The 12353-nt window shown below is 41.8% G+C and overlaps 1 protein-coding gene across 4 annotated transcripts; it reads left to right on the top strand.

Annotated features, from left to right (window-relative positions):
* Nucleotides 1-437: 437 nt before the first annotated feature.
* On the top strand, nucleotides 438-12271 carry LOC118418498 (1,5-anhydro-D-fructose reductase-like). Of its 4 annotated transcripts, XM_035824453.1 has the most exons (11): nucleotides 6041-6414; nucleotides 8629-8725; nucleotides 9243-9410; nucleotides 9875-9991; nucleotides 10304-10369; nucleotides 10486-10602; nucleotides 10707-10816; nucleotides 11162-11243; nucleotides 11469-11552; nucleotides 11730-11812; nucleotides 12151-12271. In XM_035824453.1, the coding sequence occupies exons 1-11, from the start codon at nucleotides 6206-6208 to the stop codon at nucleotides 12203-12205; spliced, it is 1188 nt and encodes a 395-aa protein (XP_035680346.1). In that variant the 5' UTR covers nucleotides 6041-6205; the 3' UTR covers nucleotides 12206-12271. The 4 variants fall into 4 exon arrangements, with proteins under 4 accessions (XP_035680348.1, XP_035680349.1, XP_035680346.1 ...); XM_035824455.1 differs by lacking the exons at nucleotides 6041-6414; nucleotides 8629-8725 and adding an exon at nucleotides 438-597; XM_035824456.1 differs by lacking the exons at nucleotides 6041-6414; nucleotides 8629-8725; nucleotides 9243-9410; ... (6 more) ...; nucleotides 11730-11812; nucleotides 12151-12271 and adding exons at nucleotides 441-597; nucleotides 1289-1456; nucleotides 1941-2057; ... (5 more) ...; nucleotides 4268-4350; nucleotides 4570-4915.
* Nucleotides 12272-12353: the final 82 nt, after the last annotated feature.

Below are 12353 nucleotides of genomic sequence, written 5' to 3'. Positions count from 1 at the left end.
GGTCGCTGCTGATGTTGCGGTATGCTTTACACCTCCCTTTATAAGCATGTAAGGCGGACACGTGACAAACGCAAACACGAAGACACGATGATGTCATTCACTCCAATGACTTGCATGTTATCAAGAAGTGACCCGGAGCCGTCGGACAAGTGTTCAACTCGGGATGTGAAGACCGAACTATTTCGAACTGGAGACGTGATCGTTGCTGGTTATAATGCTACTGATATAATGTTTTAGATTTCTTATCATCTTTGCAAATGAAGGTACTTGAACACCACTGTTACAGTTACATATTCCATGCTTAAGAAATATGGTTTTGCTAAAGTTGATGTAACGTTAACCTAATAGAAGTAAGCACATGAACACGTGACAACCCTAAAGATTACTTACATACTAACCTACATGACGCGTATACGTTTGAGGTAACCATGTGGGGTCATACAAGGGACAAAGGTCACAGTGCAACTCGACAGGCAGCCGGAACATTCTGCAGAGGACTGTGTACGACTGACCGTACGTTGCAACATGACGGTTAACATCCCAACTATACTCCGATCTGGTGTCAGACTGCCAATACTGGGACTTGGAACATGGAAGGTGACAAATTTGACATGACATGAATACATATGAGAGGTCATATGACCGTTAGATCGGGGTCCGGCTTAGATCGGACTTCGACCGTCGTATACGTTAAACCATTCATAGTAAGAGCTTTCAAATAACGTTGTTATATGTTAATGTTGATGTTATAAGGTGAGAAGTGATATTATCACTAGTAGGGTAACAACAATATATGCCTCTATAATGCATGAGACACTGTATGTTCGACACTTTGGACCCTTCGAACATGGCACGATAATGCAGATATCGGCCTGCACTTATACGTTGTCTCGCTAGATGACGTCTCTACACAGTCCATCCAGCACTATCAATAAACTCACAGTTTACTTTGAATATGATTTTGAGAACTTAGATGACAGGTGGTTGACTGTTTGATCTGATGGAATCAATATCATGGCTGATTACTTAAATTTTCTTCCACATTCGCCATCATAATCATCATTTGTCATCCTCTATGAGGTGCAGCAAGTGAAGTACAGCCTGTCATACATCGCTGCGAGAAGTTCCGGACCGTCCAGTCCAGTTTCTAACTCAGTAAGCTTCTTCAAATTTAGCCTTGGGCGACCAACCACGGGCACATCATTGCCACGAAAAAGACTCTGATGTACATATCCAATGATTCGTTGTCACTAATGTCCAATGGTCTTTGTAAAATGACTTTTAACAGTCCAAACCAAACGAAGTGGCCACAGCCGTGAGGGTGGCCATTAATGCAGGGTACCGACACATCGACACCGCCTGGAACTATGGGAACGAGGCTGAGGTGGGGCAGGGGATGAGGGATGCTCTCAGTGGCGGGGCGGTGAAACGGAGAGACCTTTTCATCGTCGCCAAGGTAACAGAGTAAATATAACCTATGGTGGCTCAGACATAAGGTAACAGGACTTATATCTGGAAAAAAACACATGGATAAGGACATGACAATAGAATAATGATAACGTTACGTATAACGTTATAGTGGAAATCTTTATTGACACGACGAAAGAGCACAAAAGTACAGCGATGTTCGTAAGATCTATTTACAATACAACTACTTACAGTACAACTAAACAGACATATATGAATATATCTATAGGTATGAATAAGTCAACATATAGGGTCTAGCATATATGATGTAATATGTGTTGTAGCTATAAATACAAATGCATTCTTTTTTGCGGCGGGTAGAGGGCCCATGGATCAGTGATAGGTTTGTGCAACGGCTTATTAAAGCTGACAAAACAAGATACTAGTATGTGCCACTTTTTGTTTCAAACTTATTGTCAACAAATCTCATTTCATCTTAACACGAGTGGACCTTTTCTCTCATGTCTTTGCAGCTTTGGTGCACGTTCCATCGGCCTGAAGACGTGAAGCTGGGCATATCGGACAGTCTGGACAAGCTGGGACTAGACTACGTGGACATGTACCTCATGCACGGTCCTCAGGGCTTTAAGGTTAGCATAGCACGTCAACTGGCGTGTAGTAACTTTGATGGCCATTAAAACATTGATTGACGTCTTCTACCAATGTCATAGTTGAAGGTTAATGCTACACGCTCTAGGGCCATGGGAAGTCCTATCCAATTGTTGTAAAGGTACAATGCAGCAATAGCAAAAATATGGTTTGATCTCATACGCAAAGTGACCTCAAAAATAAAGTTTGAGAATTTATTTTATGTATGTTTGATTGTTTTCCCTTTGTTGTGTTGTGTAAAGGTTTGTTTTTGCCTTTTGAAAAGTGAATTACCTGTGTACCACAGGGACCTAAGATCCGCCCGACCAGCGAAAGTGACTATGATGACACAGACTATGTCGACACGTGGAAGGTGAGAAGTGTCCAACTGTGAATCTTTTAACATTGTAATAGTACATCCGTAAATTGTTTTGAATAAAAGAAATGAAGTCAACATTTCTGATCGTTAACCATTGTAATCCAGGTCGTCCATAATTGTTTCTCTTATTCTTGATCCCTGATCTCCAGGCCATGGAGTCCCTGGTTGATGAAGGCCTGACCAGGTCTCTGGGCGTGTCCAACTTCAACAGTCGGCAGGTGGACAGAGTGCTGCAAGATTGCAGAATTAAACCTGTTGTTAATCAGGTATGTTTGATAAACATTGATATTGATTCATATGCCCGTGATTTAAGATATTGAAATTTGTACAAGGGTCTGTCACAGTTTCGTATACATCAGATGTTTTGCCCTAAATCGCCAATCAAGACTAATCATATCTTAACGTTGCTCTTCAGGTGGAGCTGCACCCATACCTGCCCCAGTTGGACCTGATCAAGTATTGCCAATCCAAGGATGTCATCCTTACTGCGTACAGTCCCTTCGGCTCCACCCCTGAAATAGGAAAGTATGTTGATTGTGTCTATTTTCTTCTCGTCCTAACGATCTAACCGAATAAGTGATGATATCTGTGATGTCACATAAATATTGATGGATCTTAAAGCATCTCTGCGGCTTTTTCTCAAAGCATAACTGGTATGCCTACCTATATTTTCTCAATTTCGTTGTGAGATATGTGAATGGATCAATTTTGGTACAACTAGATATTCATTCTTTGTGAAATTGGAACAATGGTAACCACGCATATAACGCCTTGTTGAGCTGTAAGGATGTGACACTTGTTTGAAGTATCGTTCGCCTATTTTCTGTACGAGGCAAACCTCTGAGGTTCATGATAAAAGTGTGATCGTACATATTTCTCTAAGTGACTAGTGATGTTTTTTCTCTCTTTTTTCACAACATTTTCAGTGAGCCACGGTTATTGGAAGACCCAGTCGTTGTGGCGATAGGAGAAAGGCACGGGAAAACTCCCGCGCAGGTTTGACTTCGTGTTTGTTGACTACATGTACATGCCACAGCCTATGGTCTAAGAAACATTGCATAATATAATCTTAAGTGTAAAGTTAAGAAAAAACATGATCCTAAAACCTACTAACTTAGTAACCAGCGATATATATACGCGGATAGGCCTATGTCTCCAGTGTACTACTTGTAGAGTGTACTGATGAAAGAACTCATTTATTCCCCTTTTCTCCCGATTTAATGATGAAGTGTTCCATGTAGGTACTTCTTCGCTATCACCTTGAACGTGGGCTTTCCGTCCTGGCAAAGAGCGTCACCCCGGCCAGGATCCTGCAGAACTTAGAGGTGAGTATGGTCCGGCCCTCGCCTCAAATTCTGCAGGATTGAATCATAGGCTTTAGAGTGCTGTGTGAAGATGTGATACAATAATAGTACTTTCCCAACTTGCTTTGAAAGAATCACATTGAAGTGTGTTTCCTCTCGCCCTGCCGGGCAGTTCACGGGCAGTTTTTGGCACTGTCGGGCCTGCCCCCTACGTGCATGTGGCCCCGTGTGACGCCCTGTGGCTACTGGGCTATATTTGGGCCTGGCCGGGCCCCGGAATTTTTATACTCGGTGTTAAAATCAACCCGGACCCGGGAACAAATAGCCACCATGACCTACACGCGAAAACGTCCGTTTGTCCACCGGGACAACTTTGTGGCTCCGGAGCTCGACCAGGGCTGCATCCCCGACGGGCACCGCCACAAATGTGGCCGAATCATAAATTATATCATAATAATCACCACGATGTAAAAACTGTAAAATAAACTGTGCATATTAGTAACCGATTGTTTCTTTTGTCGTTTCGTAGGTGTTCGACTTCAGCCTTACAGAAGATGATATTACCAAACTGAACAGTCTGAATAGGAACCACCGATACGTCACGTGGCAATAGTAAGTATCTGCTGAACGTGTTTACTGACATGAGAAAACCCAATATTCTCTCAAACCATCAATGAGATGCATCAGCCGAGACGAACAACGACAAATTATGTTCCAGTTTACGTTCGTCAAATTTCTGACGTTGAATTATATAGAAATACTATTTTATTCCCAATTTTCTTATATTATAGTACTAATAAGTGGATTTAGTTCATTTCGTTTTCGTTTCAGCTCCAGGACACATAAATATTACCCGTTCGACGACCAGCCAAGATCGGCACAATGACACTTATCAACCAAACCAAACCAGCTGGCCTGCCGTTTTGTATAATGTGTGTAGGGCATATCAGTTATGTGGATATAACCTCTGTTCTGATCATCAGCGCATACAAATGTGCAAATTTAATTATTTTCTACTTAAATTGTTGTATATATGGAATACAATCGTTGTGGTGTAACTGCATTATCTTTGCTTTATTTCTGTCATTGAAGATTGTCAAGGTTATAAGTTAGTTTATATAAAAGAGGCGGAGTTTACGTTGTACATTTTGGTTGCCTTTAACCTGAAAGATTATAGAAGAAAACATACCTTTGCCAAATAAACCAGGTTTGTTATGTAGAATGATGTCTGTAGAGATAAATGTGTTACTCATTGCATTTTATTTTATATGCCTGAAGTTGGTTCATAACATTTCGCCATTGCTTATACAAATTAGATCTCTATTTACATAATAATATTGAATTGTATCAAGCATCATTTAAGCTATCAGCATACCAAAAATCATGATGATCCTTTCATCCCTTCTTGACTTATTCTCTTTCAAAGTAGGAAACTAAACCGGCTCCTGCAGTTCAAGAAAAGACGTTTAGCGGACCCAAACATACACCTCTTACTCTCTGCCATCTTTCTCAGTTACATATGTGACAAGTTTGAAAGTCCTATCACGGAATGCAGTGGATTTATCAAGTTTCCTCATTAATTATGCAAATTAGCTGTTAATTTGCATAACTTGTATCTCATTATGTAAGTTTTTACTTCGGCTATCTACATACCAAAAATCATGAAGATCCGTCAACACGTTCATATTTTGCTAATAATCATGCAAATGACGGCCTCATTTGCATAATTAATAATGTATTGATATTTCCTCTATTCTAAGCTACAAATGTGACAAGTTTGAAAGTCCTATAAAGGAATGCAGTGGATTTACAAACTTTTCTTATTAATTATGCAAATTAGTTGCTGATTTGCATAATAAGTGTTCCATTGTGTACATTGTGACTTGGGCTATCTACATACCAAAAACCATGACGATCCATCAACACGTTCTCGAGTTATTCTCGTCCAAAGTTTGAAAGGAATTCGGCGACTGCAGTTCCAAACAAGCCGCTAGGGGGTCCAAACTTACCGCACTTACTCTCTGCCCCAAGGGCTATCTACCACTCAAAAATCATAACCACAGCATGTCCAGGACACGAGATATAAAAAATTGAGGTTCTGCTGCAGTACCTTAGCAAGCCGCTAGGGGGCCCATTATCGAACTTGACCTTCGTTTTCCCGACCCCTACCCACCTACCAAATATCATCGGGATCCATCCAAGGCTTCTCGAGTTATACTGTTAACACACACACACACAGACAGACTCACAAGCCCAAAACATAACCTTAGCCAACCTTAGCCATTCTGGCAAAGGTAATTACATGAAAGAAGCTTACAATGGCCAGTCAACGCAGCCATTCCCTCACCATGCCTTCAACGTATACCGGGGTCCCGTCGGGCAAATTTCGGAAACGAAAATTATGATATACAAAACAAAACTACACAAGACGTAAAGACAACAGTCGTGGCCGCGCCCTGGTTTAGAAATGAGGCGTAGGCCTTACACGTGGCTACGTTTATTGTGCCCAGTGGCCTCCGACCTTATTATACATTTTGCCTCAAGCAATATTGAGCTTAGAAAAAGGAAGGTTAACCGGTTCGACAGCATTAACAGAAAAGGTTTGACACGGACAGATCAGCACTGCAAGCACTGTTGCAGATCTCCATCAAGGCCGTCGATAATTTTGTCTCGCAGGTGAGAACATATCTACTGTACAGATCCTAGGTGAATGACTTAAGCTGTCAATTTAAAAAGCCACATAAAAAAGCAGCAACTCATATACGTTGTTATTATTTAAAGCCAAGGCCACTAGCCGACAAGGATCAGTGGGACGTTCCGGGAACAGTTTGGCCAGTTTTAGGCCACGCCTATCTTGTATCGCCGAGAACATGCCACGAAAATCTCCAGTATTAAATGTATACTCCCGACTGAGCTCCGAATGCTGTCTAACCTTCTGCTAACCATTCCGACGTCTACCTTTAGCCGCAGAAAAGAGTGAAAATTTTCGTTTTTAATCAAAATACTTCATTCCTCTATGTTGTTGATATCACCAAGAGATCGAATTCCAATACAGCTTTTAGGGCTCTTTTTTCATTTTTGGCCGGATAAAGGTGACCCCCCATGTTCGGCTATGTGTAACCTCGGCTTAAGCTGGGATTTAGAAAGTATGACCAGATGTCTCTTGCCTATATGTCAAAAGGCCAAAACAGTGTTTACAATTACTGATAGAAACTTGCCCACAATTTTAACCACGAGTTTAAAAATAATGCACGAAAGATATCAAATCTTGTTCTCGGGGTAAAATATTTGAGGAAAAATACACGTACGTGTCAAGATTTGATTTGATTTGATTTATTCGGCTGTATAATCATGAGAAATACAGCCAGGGCTACCCAACTAGCCGGAGGCTATTTTCAAGGGCTAGCCCTGGTAACAATACGTGTCAAGATGAGATATAAATTGGCAGAGTCAAAGTCGTAGTAGTCCAGCTGTGCCGTAGTTTGGCTTAAAATACGTAGACGAATTCGAACTACTATGGTAGCTTATCTGGTTCATTGTGAAAGAAAACTCACGTACTCGACATTTAAGGTACCTTACCTGTCTCTAATCAGAGTAAACCTGTAGGACATCTCACCTGTTCCCATTCATGTCAATACTAATTTGTTGACATTTTGTTGGCAACTCCTGTATTCTCCTGGTTTCTCTCAGATTCTCCTGGTTTCTCCCAGACTCCCCTGCTTTTCTCTCAGATTCTCCTGCTTTCTCTCAGATTCTCCTGCTTTCTCTCAGATTCTCCTGCTTTGTCTCAGATTCTCCTGCTCTGTCTCAGATTCTCCTGCTCTCTTCCAGATTCTCCTACTTTGTCTCAGATTCTCCTGCTCTGTCTCAGATTCTCCTGCTCTCTTCCAGATTCTCCTACTTTGTCTCAGATTCTCCTGCTCTGTCTCAGATTCTCCTGTTCTCTTCCAGATTCTCCTGCTTTGTCTCAGATTCTTCTGCTTTGTCTCAGATTCTCCTGCTCTCTTCCAGATTCTCTTGCTTTCTTCCAGATTCTCCTACTCTCTTCCAGATTCTCCTGCTTTCTCTCAGATTCTCCTGCTTTCTTCCAGATTTTCCTGCTCTCTTCCAAATTCTCCTGCTCTCTTCTAGATTCTCCTGCTTTTTCTCAGATTCTCCTGCTTTCACCCAGATTCTCCGGCCTTCTCTCAGATTCTCCTGCTTTTACCCAGATTCTCCTGCTTTCTCCCAGATTCTCCCGCCTTCTCTCAGATTCTCCTGCTTTCTCCCAGATTCTCCTGCTTTCTCTAAGATTCTCCTGCTTTCTCCCAAATTCTCCTGCTTTCTCCCAGATTTTCCTGCTTTCTTCTAGATTCTCCTGCTTTCTTACAGATTCTCCTACTTTCAACCAGATTCTCCTGCTTTCCCTCAGATTCTCCTGATTTCGTCTTCTGCTTTCTCCGAGATTGTTCCGTTTTCTCCTATATTCTCCTGATTTCACATAGATCTATTGTTTTGTTTTCTCCTAATTTGTCCTGTATCCTACTCTCCAAGCAGAGGTTAGGCTCCGGCTGTTTTTTAACGTTTTTTTAGCCTTTTTTATCGGGCTTTCTATTTTGTCTTTTTTTGTTTTTTGTTGTTGTGTCCGGCCCTAAAAAACGTTTAAAAAACAGCCGGAGCCTAACCTCTGCTTGGAGAGTACTGTATCCTAGATTCTCCTGATTTCTCCCCCGTTCTCCCCCTGTCTCCTATATTCTCCTGCTTTCTTCTATATTTTCCTGCTTACTCCTTGATTCTTCTGCTTTCTCGGAGATTCTCCAGATTTCTCTACATCTTCTGCTTTCTCCTAAATTTTCTGTTTTCTATTACAACACTACGATTTATCATTCACCGAAAACCGGCTCTGTGTAGAGCCCTATGTACGAAGGACCTGAACATGCTGGCTAACATCCCAACTATACTCCGATCTGGTGTGAGGCTGCCTGTTCTGGGACTTGGAACATGGAAGGTGACAAATCATCATTGATTTCATTTCGGTGATCAGTGTTCAGATCTATAGCACTACAGTAACTGTTACTACCATACTTCCTTGTATGTTGGTAACCATTCATAAGTGCTTTATATGTACGTTTCAATGACATACGGTGAGAAGTTACATTATCACTAGCTGTACAAGTGTAATTCTGTTACGTATGAGAATTATGTTCGACACTGTGGACCATTTAGACATCACAGTGATGTAGGCATTGGCCCGCAATTATAGTAAACGACATTTCTACACAGACCAAACCAGTACTATCAGTAAGATGAAGTTGAATACTTAACTGACATGTAGTTAACTATTTTGGTCTGATGTTACCAATCCTTACTGATGACATTGAGTTTCTACGACATTTGTGACCAACTTAACCATCAATATTGATCATGCGGCACTAGCACTAATGTATGACTACGAAGAAAGTGCAAATCCAGCGATTCGTAGTCACTAATGTCTAAAAACGCCTTTGTAAAATGACTGTCAACAGTCCAAACCAAACGAAGTGGCCACAGCCGTGAGGGTGGCCATCAATGCAGGGTACCGACACATCGACACCGCGTGGCTTTATGGTAACGAGGCTGAGGTGGGGCAAGGGGTGAGAGATGCTCTCAGTGACGGGACGGTGAAACGGAGAGACCTTTTCATCGTCACCAAGGTAAGAGACAACGTCGGTAATACCCCCTTTCTACTAGGACGGCGCTCTCGCCGGGCTCTCTCTGCGACCTAAAATTTGACATATCGCTCAACGAATTATATAAAAAAAACTTTTACACTCTGTGTGTTTTGTTGTCCTCTCAATCACACTTTTACAAGGTTACACATATCCTATTTAGGTTGCAGTAAGAGCGCATCGCGATCGCCGTCTAGTGGAAAGGTGGCCTAACTGTGACATAAAGTAGCAGGCATTTTAGTTACAGAGAAGAATATGGGGCGACTATATGACAATAACACGTTCTCAGACGAAGTATAACTTCAAATTTAGTCTGGTGTGGTTTGCTGTATCGAAAGAAACTATGAATTGTCTATAACATCCATGCCACTATTTGTTACAAACTAGTGATGCAATGTCAACAGGTGATATGCCAACATTACCTAACCTTTATTGTGATGTCTGCACAGCTGTGGAGCACGTTCCATCGGCCTGAGGACGTGAAGCTGGGCATGTCAGACAGTTTGGACAAGCTGGGACTAGACTACGTGGACATGTACCTTATGCACGGTCCTCCGGGCTTCAAGGTTAGCATAGCACAAGGGAGGGGGGCACGGTCAACTGGCGTGTAGTAACTTGGATGGCCATTGAAACATTCATTGACGCCTTCTGCCAAGGTTATATTGCAGGCTACACGCTCTAGGGCCACGGGGTGTCGTAACCACTTACCTTCGAGCTTCTGTCAAGAAGCGGCAATAGCCAATTTACTCTGATCTACTTTGCTACGGGTAGCAAAGGTGACCTCAAATCAAAGTTTTAAAGATGTTAATGTAAATATGTATGGTTCTATTTTGCTTTCTTGTGTTGTGCTAAGGTTTGCTTATACCTGTGCACCACAGGGACCCAATATTCGCCCAACCAGCGAAAGTGACTACGATGACACAGACTATGTCGACACATGGAAGGTGAGGAGTGATATCTTTTAACACCATAACAGTACTTCGTAAATTTTGTTTGAATAAACATCAAGTAGCATTTCTGGTCATTGATGTTTCTTTAATTCTTGATCACTGATCTCCAGGCCATGGAGTCCCTTGTTGATGAAGGCCTGACCAGGTCTCTGGGCCTGTCCAACTTCAACAGTCGGCAGGTGGACAGAGTGCTGCATGACTGCAGAATCAAACCTGTTGTTAATCAGGTATGTTTGATGCTACTATTCATATCATATGACCGCGGTTTTTGAATAGTTAAAGTTGTACAATGATTTGTCAATAATGATCAAATTTTGACATTGCTCTCCAGGTAGAGCTGCACCCATACCTGCCCCAGTTGGACCTGATCAAGTACTGCCAATCCAAGGATGTCATCCTTACTGCGTACAGTCCCTTCGGCTCCACCCCTGATGGAGGAAAGTATGTTGATTGTGGCCATTTCCGCTCAGCCAGACAAAACCAAATCGGTGATGATACTTGTGATGTATGTCACGTACGCAAAGATGTCTCTTAAAAGTAGCAACCACAGGTGTACAAGTAAAAGCTCAATCTTGTGGTGACATAAGTGTAAAATCAGTTTGGTACATCTTTTCATTCATTCTTTCAGGACCAATAGTAACCAAATAATCCACGCCTTGATAAGCTGACACTATAATTTTTGTAACAATTTCCCGTACGATATAAATCTTTACAGGCTGTATTGATAACAATGTACCCTGTTACCGTGCAAGTGACTGCTGATGCTGTTTTATCTCTTTTCACTAGCTACATTTCCAGTGAGTCACGGTTATTGGAAGACCCTGTTGTCGTGGCAATGGGGAAAAAGTACGAGAAAACTCCCGCGCAGGTGTGACTTCATGTTTGCTTATAACATGTCGCAGCCTATGGCTATAAAATATTGCATAAGTTAATGTTAAGTGCAAAATCAATAAATGCCACATGGTCCTAATCTTCTAACTGAGTAACCAGCGATTACGCGGATAGGTCCATCCCTCCAATTTAAGCTTGTAAGGTATACTGATGAAATAACTCCCTTTCTCCCTCCTGTCTAATGATGAAGTGTTCCGTGTAGGTTCTTCTTCGCTATCACCTTGAACGTGGGCTTTCCGTCCTGGCAAAGAGCGTTACCCCGGCCAGGATCCTGCAGAACTTAGAGGTGAGTATGGTCACACCCTCCCCTCAAATTCTGCACGATTGAATCATTGGCTTTAGATGTGGTAGAATATATATACTCCCTCCGCTTGTTTTGAGAGAACCACATTAGACTGTACTTCCTCTGTAAAAGTAATTTTCTCAACATTACAAAAAATATGCCAAATATGTATTTTCTTAGGTGTTCGACTTCAGCCTTACCGAAGATGATATCAACAAACTGAACAGTCTGAACAGGAATCACCGATACGTCACGTGGGAATAGTAAGTATCTGCTGAACGTGTTATACAGCAACCGATTCTCCTACTGCAGAGATGAATCTGTGTCGTAGTACTGGGTACGACGACGCTGGTCCTCTGCGTAGGAGAATGACTGACTTTAGTAAGCCCAATTTTTCCCCTTCTCTGACCACCAAGAAAACTCATCATGCATTAGCCACGACGAACAACGACATGGATTATGTACCAGTCTTACTCGTCAAAGTTCTGACGGTGATATATATACATAAATACTACTTCTTTATTGCAATTTATAATTTATTTAATAAGTATAGTGTTATAATACGTGTATAGTGCGTTTATGGTATTTCCTTTTGTTTCAGCTCCAGATCACATAAATATTACCCGTTCGATGACCAGCCAAGATCGGCACAATGACATTTGTAATCATTACCAACCCTCCCAACCTAGCCTGCCGTTGTGTTTGATGTGTGTAGGGCACATGATTTATAAGGTTATATGTGGAGAGGTCGTGGTGAAACTTCAGCTTGCTTCATTTTTGCGATTTAAAAAATTGTCCAGGTTA

Source organism: Branchiostoma floridae, chromosome 6 (genome assembly GCF_000003815.2).
Source record: "Branchiostoma floridae strain S238N-H82 chromosome 6, Bfl_VNyyK, whole genome shotgun sequence".
NCBI lineage: Eukaryota > Metazoa > Chordata > Leptocardii > Amphioxiformes > Branchiostomatidae > Branchiostoma > Branchiostoma floridae.
The sequence above is the reverse complement of the archived record's forward strand: the minus strand, read 5'-3'. Positions and strand labels throughout refer to the sequence as shown.

Excerpts from the sequence above, each read along its gene's own strand:
- LOC118418498 (XM_035824453.1), top strand. The coding sequence starts at position 6,206 with ATGAGGCGTAGGCCTTACACGTGGCTACGTTTATTGTGCCCAGTGGCC. Across the intron at positions 10,603-10,706 it reads TCAAACCTGTTGTTAATCAG|GTAGAGCTGCACCCATACCT; the intron begins GTATGTTTGATG and ends ATTGCTCTCCAG. Across the intron at positions 11,244-11,468 it reads ACGAGAAAACTCCCGCGCAG|GTTCTTCTTCGCTATCACCT; the intron begins GTGTGACTTCAT and ends TGTTCCGTGTAG.